The sequence below is a fragment of the Accipiter gentilis genome, chromosome 9 (genome assembly GCF_929443795.1).
Source record: "Accipiter gentilis chromosome 9, bAccGen1.1, whole genome shotgun sequence".
NCBI classification, from domain to species: Eukaryota; Metazoa; Chordata; class Aves; order Accipitriformes; family Accipitridae; genus Astur; species Astur gentilis.
The window spans coordinates 35,026,600-35,036,557 of NC_064888.1; the positions used below are offsets into that span (position 1 = coordinate 35,026,600).

The 9,958-nt window shown below is 41.0% G+C and overlaps 1 protein-coding gene across 2 annotated transcripts in view; it reads right to left on the bottom strand.

Moving 5' to 3' along the window:
• The window catches only part of ABLIM1 (actin binding LIM protein 1), a 209,405-nt gene extending 199,447 nt beyond the window's left edge, over window positions 1-9,958 (bottom strand). The window contains exon 1 of one of the 2 annotated variants that reach the window (XM_049811320.1): window positions 9,857-9,958. In XM_049811320.1, the coding sequence (XP_049667277.1) occupies window positions 9,857-9,869 (13 nt within the window). In that variant the 5' untranslated portion in view covers window positions 9,870-9,958. Of the gene's footprint in view, window positions 1-7,174; window positions 7,248-9,856 lie in introns of those variants that run through there. The other variant, XM_049811321.1, reaches the window with a different exon arrangement.

Below are 9,958 nucleotides of genomic sequence, written 5' to 3' on the forward strand. Positions count from 1 at the left end.
TCACAAAATATCCCAAACCTAAATTTGAACATGTTTAACTCAATAGGATTTACTGCCCCAAACACAAGACCAGTGTTATTAAAGAAAGCTTTAGATCCGCAGATTATCTGCATCAAGCTGGGAGCCAGCCGGCAAAAAAACTCGAAGCAAAAGAAGGGAAAGGTTGACTCTTGCCCTGCTGAACTTCTGCAGCACCACAAACTGTCCAGAACAAGCCAAATGCACAGTGCCATGCCAGCCTGGCCAAAGGGAGAACAGTACGTAGCCCTTTCATGGCACTTTACTCTTGAAACACCATACCAAACATTATATAAACTTCTCAACACCCCTGCCACACAGATTTGAAAAAAGCCTGCATTACCTAGGGACTAAGGTCATGTTACATCTGGATATACAAAATCCATTGAAGATCCTAAAGTCAACTGCCATTTGAGTTTAAGTTTTCAGCCATTTTCCTTATTGCATGTATTATGGGTAGATATTCAAAAGTACCAAAGAAACTTTATGAGTCTGTCAGCTTTGTTGATCCTTACAATTCTGGTGCTTTTAAAAATCCCAATTTATGAGGAATAAAAGGTTTGATTTTTTTTTTTTTTTTTTTTTTTTTACATTCTCCTTCAAGTTTTAAAACATTAAACCTGGAAAAATTTGCCACTGTCCAGCTGCAACTCTGAAGGAAGAACGTCACAAGCAGAGTTTCCCACACAAAGAGGTAGGAAAATATTTACTATGTTGCAAGCATGGAAAGAAATACAGTATCACTGTGGTAACTATAATACAGTCACAGACATTATCCATTTAAAATCTTTAAATTTTCAATGACATTTTCAGAAAGATAGAAAGCAAGATAATGACATCAGAATTTTATTGTAAATTAATCATATTATGTATGAACATAATCAGTTAACCAGAGCCTATTTCTCTGAAACACTAGCCTCCAAATGTGTATTGCCTATCTAAGCACACAAAACATTTTTGTCATTCATCTCAAATATCAAAACATCTGGCAACAAAAAATAGGAAAAAAATATTTCTAGACATTTTTGGACAGAGATTACTTCAGGTCGAGTCAGAAAGCATCCCTAAGCTTCCATCACCAAATTCTTTTATCAGTTATTTTGGATTTAGCCAGTGTAACTATGAGAAAAATATGACATAGGCTTTTTATAGCAGCTGCCAATTCAACAATGATCAAAGTTTTATTATTCCTCCTTAGATCAAAGTCTGGACTAGATAATTTGGGGATTATCTCCAGCTCATAAAGTAGAAGAAACAGTTTTGGATAACCACATTATTATACAACAATATTGTCTTCTTGCAATAAGTTTTGTTCTTGTTTACATACGCCACAAGTTTTTAGTGGATTGTCCGATTATCATTTAATTGTTTTATTGGCTTACTAGGACAATAAAAGAGACAATTATACAACAGCAGCAGAAGGCCATAGAAACATTCAAATCATGTCTTGTGTATCTACATTCATATGCAGAGGATATTAATGAGAACAGGTGAAATTGAGATTAAAAAAATAAAACTGGGCACAATTCCAGTGAAAGGTAATAGGCCTTAAGCTCTGCTCATTATAAACAAGACAACTGCAGATCTCCTTTTTGTGGAACTGAGACATTCACACACAGCTCAGCACAGCCTGTTCATGCATGCACACACCTTTCTGACTGCCATAAAGAAAGTCCTCAGCAGAGGAAATTAGTATACTTACATTATGTTGACTTTCATTAGTAGGCATAAAACATTACTTCACCGATAATACTCAGCACAATTCCTTTTGCAACTAAACCTAATTCTAAAGGTGCTTAGATTTGTGCTTCACTCAGGTGTGCTCTCATTCAAGAAGAAAGGGGGTTTCTCCTTTTAGTTTTCATTCTGAAAAAAACCATTGATTTCTACATTGTCTATTGACCATCGGCTCAACTACACTCCTGTTCCACTGAATAAGGTATTTACTATTATCTTCAGTGAAAGAGCAAGTCCTAAATCCATCTTTTCTTTTACACCTTAATTCTATGCAATTCATTCACCTTGCACAGTCTTTATTGAAGCCAACTCTTCCACAAATGTAGATTAACAGAAGTGGCAACCTAGGACACCAGAGAAAGCCAGTATTTTGGCATAAACTGTTTTGCATTTTCTGTATGTGTAGGGTCACGGAGAGTTAGAGCTGGAACGTCTTTTACAGAGCTGTTATTATACCCTCTTAGCTATATGCCTTTTATCATTAACTAGATTTCCACTCTTACCTAACCTGGTTGTCTCCCAGACTTTCTAATGCTAAAAATAAAATGAAAGCTTTCATCACTGGTTAAAAAGAAACTGTAATTTGAACAGCAGTTTTGCTGACTTCTCTGTTGATCAAAGATGCCTCATAGAGCTTGATGCGATAGAAATAAAATCAGCTTTATAATAACAGTAATTAAAGCAGAATCTTTTCATTGAGTGAAATCCCAGTCCTTACTCATACAAGACTTACACTGGAGGAAACAGTAGTTAAAATGAGAGCAGATTAGAAATTACTAAGTTGAGGTTCCAGGTATAGCAAAGGGAATTAGAAGTACTAAAAAAATGTTACAGAAACTGTTTCAGCTTCACACTTTGGATTGTGTCCACCTCTATGACAATACATGACCTGTTTTGCCACTCCAGAAACAGAATAAAATATCTTTATTAGTAAGGAAGCAGTAAACCAGAACTTCTTATCATGCCATCCTCGTAAAGTCCACTGTGATGAGACCATTCACTTCTCTGACCTATCTCCAAAAGGATCACTGCTAATTGCCATGCCCATGAGTTACCAAGAGAAAAGTCTATGAGCATGAGATAGAAAAAGACATCCTTGGCTTCATCAATGAACAGCAACACAAACTGCACTTTTCAGCATGCTCCAAAAAGAGCTAAAGGCTAGGTAAAGAGCTAAAGGTATAAAGGCCTTGGGGAGTCAGAACCTCACAATTTGCTGGCTGGCTTGGACTGGTTTTCTTGCACCACCCTCTAAGTAGAAACTGCAAATATACCACAGGAGAAAAAGAGAACCTTTTGCCTCACCTTTGAGACCACTGTCTTCTGGATGTTTCCTATTTCATGCTTCCATCCAGAGCTCCCCTCAGTCACAGCTGCATCAGAGCAGGCATCTCTCCTGTGCATCTCTCACTGCAATCCTACCAGCACAGCAGGAAAACCCCAGTACCTCCTCTCTGAAGGCAGAGAGCACACTGGTGCCACAAAACACCCTGGCCCATCGTACGTTTTACACATCAGTCTTTTTTACAATGATGACAACAGATCCTCCTTCCACTTCAAAAACGTAGAGTTCAGAAGAACAGATTCAGTTTTCAATGAACATAAAGTGCACACTATCTTTTCTAGCTATGGAATTACACCATAGTCATCACCAGAACTGAGTTTGTTGAGACTGGCCACAACAAACTGCTCACAACAGCACAGAAGTCAACACTCGCTGCAAAAATGCACACAAGAAATTGGGCAGGTACCCAGACAGGGAGCTCATATTCAGCTCTCGCTAAAGCTCTACACGGTCAGCACCACGCTGAATTTAAGTCTAACTCCAACGTGTGCACATGAACAGCAGGCACTGTATTGTGGATGTGGTCATGTTTCATGGTTTACGTAGAACAAACTGACTCACCAAAGCACTAATTCTGGCTTACAAATGGGAAAAGGAGAATATAAGACTCCTCCATCACAGGTGTACCTTGCTGAAGCCTGTCTTGTTTGCAAATTAAGGATTTCCCTACATAACATATGGGACTGGTAAACATACCAAATGTAATGCTCAATAATGTTTACAGGATTGGGACTCTTACTTGGGTTTGAGCTTCCAAAAGTGAAGTTCTTTCTGAAAACATGCCACAATAAGGGCTGAGCATATAAAAAAAATGTGTGTCACAGAGTTTTTTTCTCCTTTTACTGTATAATGCCTAGGAGTTTTCTTTGTGTTTTAATGAAGAACACCTAATTATAAAGACATTGTAGCCTAAACAGTATGTGATAAAAAAATTAGGGGCTATTTGCTGGTCTCAGAACTTACAGACCAAAGTCTGTTTTCCACTGTGTGTTCCTGCCTTTATACTGCAAAACTAAGAAATCCTACACCAAGTCACATGAACTAACCATGTGTGGTTTTCATTTTACTAACAGATTAGATTAAAAATAATTCAAAATACTCAATTCAAGCCTATTAAAGGAGAAAAAAAATAAAAAAGAAGAAATCCCCAAAAGATTGTTTTGAGAGACCACAAAACACATGAGGTTCTGGTGTTCTTGACTAAAAGCAATTTTGCTGGCTTTTCCATCCATAAGCTGATGCTTATTTTCCTTCTGTGCAATTCCTTTCAAAGCTATGCATCTAAAATAGATTCTACCTCATTGTCCCAGTTTCCTCTTGTTGTTGCCATTAGTCTATGCAACTTTTTCCATGCATTCAGGACTAATTTTCATTAATCACAAAAGTTAAACAGCACAGACTAAGCTTTCTTGAGGGGAAAAAAGACGGGACGAAGAGGCAAAACTTAAAAAGGAGCAACTTAAAACAGATACTACTAAGTCGGATACCTCAGTAAAATATTCTTCTTCCCCATCAAAACAAAAGCTTTACCAGGCCTAAAGATTCAGCTGCAGCTACTGATTCTCATGTGCAGACAAGTACAGCTTGCAGTGATGATCCAGGTGCTGATCCTGAGCTACTTAAGCCACTAAATTGAGGTTCAAGCCCTAAAACAAGTAACTAAAGAAAAAAACGTAAGTCTTTACTTTTATTTGGAAGAAATAAACAGATAGGATTAAATAACAGTATGAAATCAGTACTGAAGAAATTCAGGAGAAAAGCTGGGGAGAGAAAAACCTTCAGAGTCAGTTCCAAATTCCGCACTGTATAGGTATTCAAAGTGGGAAACAGCTGTGTTGGCATGATTGCACACACAGCTCTGTCTCAGGTAATGCTGCAGAGCACCGAACCCTGCCAGGAACGTGCTCCTTCAGGCTATGGAGATAGCAGAAATCACTAGGACTGGAAGCATTTGAAGCTACAATAATTAACTACTCCAAACATACTAAAATTCTCTACTTCTAAAATTAAGGAAATGTCCAGTCAGCTCACAGTGCCCCACTCTTCGGGTCGCTTGGCCTGAGAGCATTTGGTGATAGCCACGTACTAGTTAAATCACAAATTAGGGATGTTATTACATGCCTGAAAGAAAAACCTCTGACAACAAGTCAGAGAAACATAGCAATAGATTTCAGAGAATACATGGCAGACAATATTGCCACCTCTTAAGTGGCTGGTTCCTTTAGATATGAGCACGATTACTGTGAAAATCACAGACCATAGTAAAACATTGACCGGAAGCTCCCAGCAGCTAGTTTTTAAACCAGCCGGCATAGACCTCAACAAAACCATCACTGCCAGCAGCAGCAGCCATGTCTATAGCTATCTGAGGAGTACGAGAAAATTTGGAAAAGAAAAATAAAGGTTATTGGTAGAACATGTAGCAGCTCAAGATTTAGTACGTAAACTTCTCGTTGAAAAATCTGTGATTTCTCACACAAAAGTTCACAACTGTGAGACAGATCAGTCAAACGACGTGTACAGTGCGGATGAAGAAAGAACTGTTACCAGAGCAAAACATAATGAGCTGAAGTTTATCACCTTCTGTTTGAAATCTATCATCAACTTGTGTAAGAACAAGTTAGGAGCCTGAGAAGAGGTCCAGAAGGCAGAAATTCCCCTGTTCTGACCTGGCTCTGGGACTCAGGGAAATGAAAAAAATCATTTCAGTTCTTGTCTCACCTGTAAAATGATGACAAAACCTCCCTCTCAACAGTGTTACGGTCATTTATTTGTCTGACATGAGAAGTGTTCGATCTACATTTGTTAGAAAATCAAATATGAAAAGACAAGGATTATAGTATAAAATAAATTCTTAAGCTAAACAACCCTACTACTTTGACTATTGAGTAGGCTAAAAAATATAATTACCTTCTCTACAACACCCACACTTGCAGCATCAGAGTGGCACAGTACAACCTGTTAATATGAGACAGCAATAATATTTCTTTAACACTGGCTTCTGTCAAAGTTCAGTGATTTTTGTTATGGCACAAAAAAAGCTGAGAGGACACCACTATTGGCAAACCTCCTATTTTACATGCCTTCTTCTTCCTGAAGAAGTTGCCCACTGGACTTAATACAGCTCATGCTAATTCTTTCAACGTTTAGAAAAAAATTTTAGCAAAGATCTTCATATTTGACCATACCAAACAGTACTATTTGTGCCTGCTTGCTCTAGGATAACTGAAGATTGTAACAGTTAAAAAAAGCTATTTTTCCATTAACTTAGACCTTCATGATAACAAGTAGTTTTGACAGTTTTTAAGCAGTATGAGATAACATGCACAAGTAGGTCACAGTTATACTTGGCTTTAGAAAAATGTCTTTCATCCAGAGAATTTACAGCTCTGCAAACAAGCCCTTAGGTAAGCAACAATCTATAAGGCTTACTCCAACGCCCAAATTCAGTCATGTATGAGTCCCAATAGCAACTACTTAACAACAGCTGAAAGTAGAATATGAAGCCTTTTGCAAACTGCAAAACTGAAAAGCCCGACTGACGTCAACAGCAGCTCTCCACTGATCCCAACAGGCTGCAGAGCAGGTCGTGAGAGTGCCCTGGGAAGGACTCCAACTTAACAGAGAAGTGGAAAGGGATTTTCAAAGTTCGTTTCAGCTCCAGTTCAATCACTGGATTTCCAAAATTATTATTTGTTCAAGCTTCTGGGAATACATGTCTGTGCTGCTTCACCTGGCATTTGGTCAAAACATCTGCTAGAGCTGTACTACCAGGAAAGCAGCAGAAGAATGTAAGAGACCTTACACTTTCATAACAGCAAGAGGTGAGGGACAGGTGTGAAGGACTGCAACAAGCTAGTCTGTGAAGGGTGGAAGAAAATAATGGAAAATTTCAGAAAAGTCATCTTAAAGCACATGTGAGCCATTAGTCCTCACAGCAACCCCTCTGAAAAAGTTAGCTACCATTATTTCCACTGTACAAGTGGGGAAGCATAGAACTCTTTATCTGGAGTTCCATTTAAGGCAAAATTACATTAATTTGTGTTATTGGTTATACTTTATGTATTGACTTACAATCTGTCATAATGTCATTGACTATATGGGTAGTTTTGGTTAAACAGCAACAGGGTACTAGAGCAGAAGAGTTAAAAGGAACGGTCCAAAAGTACAGAGGTACCGCTGGATTTCAGGAGTTTCTTCTGTCATCTGTTGCAGTCAGTTCACTAGACCATGCTGCCTCCTGAAGCAAAAGAGATGAATAGAGAGCTGCACAGATTGATAATATTGTGATGTTTTTTACTATCCCTTTAATATCTTCTGCAGTTTAGTAATAAAAATGGCACAGGTGAATGTTTAATTCTTTTGCTATTCTTGTTACGCTTGGTATATAACCAACAAGCAGACAGCTCCAAGCGTCTGATGCATTCAGAATAATAATGATCACCTTTTGGGCAGCTAACACAACATAAAGTATTAACGATCAATATTAGCTGAGCATGCAGTCCCTCATGATACAGTGGTTTTAATGAGACCGCATATGCATGAAGCAATCTGCCTTCCATGAAGCAAAGGGTCCGTATCTGACATGTGAACAAAGCCCTAATCCCTTAAAGACTCCCTTCTTATTCGAGCTACATTCTCGTGAGTAACCTCATGAAGACCCATCATACCATGTAAGTGTGTAAAAGTTCATACATAAGATTTTAACAGCAGCAGTGTTTAAAATGGTTAATAATAACAATGGGCTATACTGCTTTACACACAAATAGCCCTTGGTCAGTATCGAGCATTTATTCGCACAGACACACATTTTCCAATTAAGTCCATTTGTTAAAACTGAAAAGCAGATATTGCTAGAAATTAATATCTTAATCTCCTTCACGAATCTTCTTCACTACTTCCATAAAGTCCTATGGAATCTCTCTCTTCCCAATTAATTACTCTGAAAAAACTAGATGGCACAGGAGAGCCTGAGAAAGAATTCACTCTTCATCTCCAGGCAGCTCTCCAGCAGAATCAAGCAGGCATCAAAGATGATGTGTTGTGCAGATGAATAGGGAAGAAGGATGGGGGAAGGAAAAGGGAATATGGCCAGTGGAAACATTCTCTGGCTTCCCATTCTGTGTGGTTCAGTTTTGGGGAGCCATCTGCAAAGCTGAAATTGCAGATTTTCTGTCGCTTCCTCAAATGCAGGTACCCCTTTGAAGACAACAAATCTAATCCATCTTACAAAGCTTTGCTGGGTTTTCCCTACAAGTACTAATGCAGCCTTAGCACACCACTGACGCTAATATACTTAAGTGTTCTTCCAGAAAAGGATTCTTTGGAGACCAATACAGTCCATTTCTTCCTAAAGCAAGAATTCTACTGTGTCACGAAGAATTATGCTGCTCTAACACCATTTATTATTTATATCTGAAATGGGCGTGATGCTTTAGGAATATGGTCCTAACCACAAAATGCTGACAACCTTTCAGCAGTCACACAATGCCTTCCGTGTGCCCGAAGCTCATTCGGACATCAACAGGAATCCAAGCAAATGAAAGAGCTGGTCCACGCTGAGCAGTATTTGATACACGAAGATGCAGAGAAATAAAGGGACAAACAAATAAGACGTATCCCTACACTCAGGGGCTTGTTAATTTCTAATACATAGTTTTTACAAAGTATTTTTTCAATTCAGAGATAACCAGGGAGTGTATTTACTTGTCATTACTGTGCAGATAATCTTCTCTCGTCAGGAGATGCTTACAAGTATTTCTGCTTTGTTACGACAACGTTCAGAAAATGCTTAACTTTATGCCTCCAGCCCTTTAATTGGTACTAACGATAATAAAAAACCCTAAAGCACCAGTCTTTGGGCCACACCTGCATCAGTTTCTCATACTGGAAGCAGAAGTTTGGGACAAGACAGGATCTGCAGTCAACGAGGTTGATCTGTTCGTCTCCAGCCCAGAATTACCAAACGCAGAGTCAGAGTCTACGCACAAACGCATGCAAAGGACAAAGGCTACGCGAGTCTGGACCGGTATTGACACAAATGCAAATCTCAAGTACAACTTCAAGACGTTAATTTCAAGCCGGATGCGAATGTCCACCGGAGGTGTAATCCGACGACTGGATCTACCACCACACCCGAAGAGGAGCACTCCCTTTACAAACGACACGACAAGCCAGACGCCTCACTAGCGCTTGCAGGCGCACCAGTACCGACCAGTTAGCGTTTCCCAAGCGCTAACAGCCACCGAGTTCTGACCCTCAGCCCACCCCCCTCCCCACCATATTCCCCCCTCTGCCCACACACGCTCCCCTCACCGTTCAAACCGCGCCAAACCCCCGCACCTCCCTGGCAACACCCCCCCCACCCCCAACACCACCACCACGGCCCCCCCCCGGGCGCCGGCAAAAGGCGAAGCGGGGTCAGCACGCCCGGCCCGGCAGGTGCTGCGGGCGGGGTGCCGGTCCCCGAAGGATGCTCCTCTGCGGTTCTAAGCCCTGCTGCAGCCCGCTCCGCAGCCCCTTCCACGGCCCGGCTGCGAAATAGCACCGGGCGGGGTGAGGGGAGAGAAGAAAAAAAGAAGAAAAAAAAAAAAAAAAAAATCCAATCTCCTCGCCTCCCCCCAACCTCCGCCCAAGCGCAGCGAGCGGGGGCACTGCAGCACGGCGAGGCGCGCAAGGTCAAGCGCGGCTCCTCCGCCCGCGCCCAAGTCGTTCGCAGGGACGCGGAGCCCGGCGGAGACGGAGACGGAGACCCACCTCTGGCAGACATGGCTCGGGCGGCCGCCGAGCTCCGGCGGCAGATCACGGCCCGCACCGCCCTGCGCCCTCCGCGCCGCGGCGGCCGATGCGGGGGGCGGC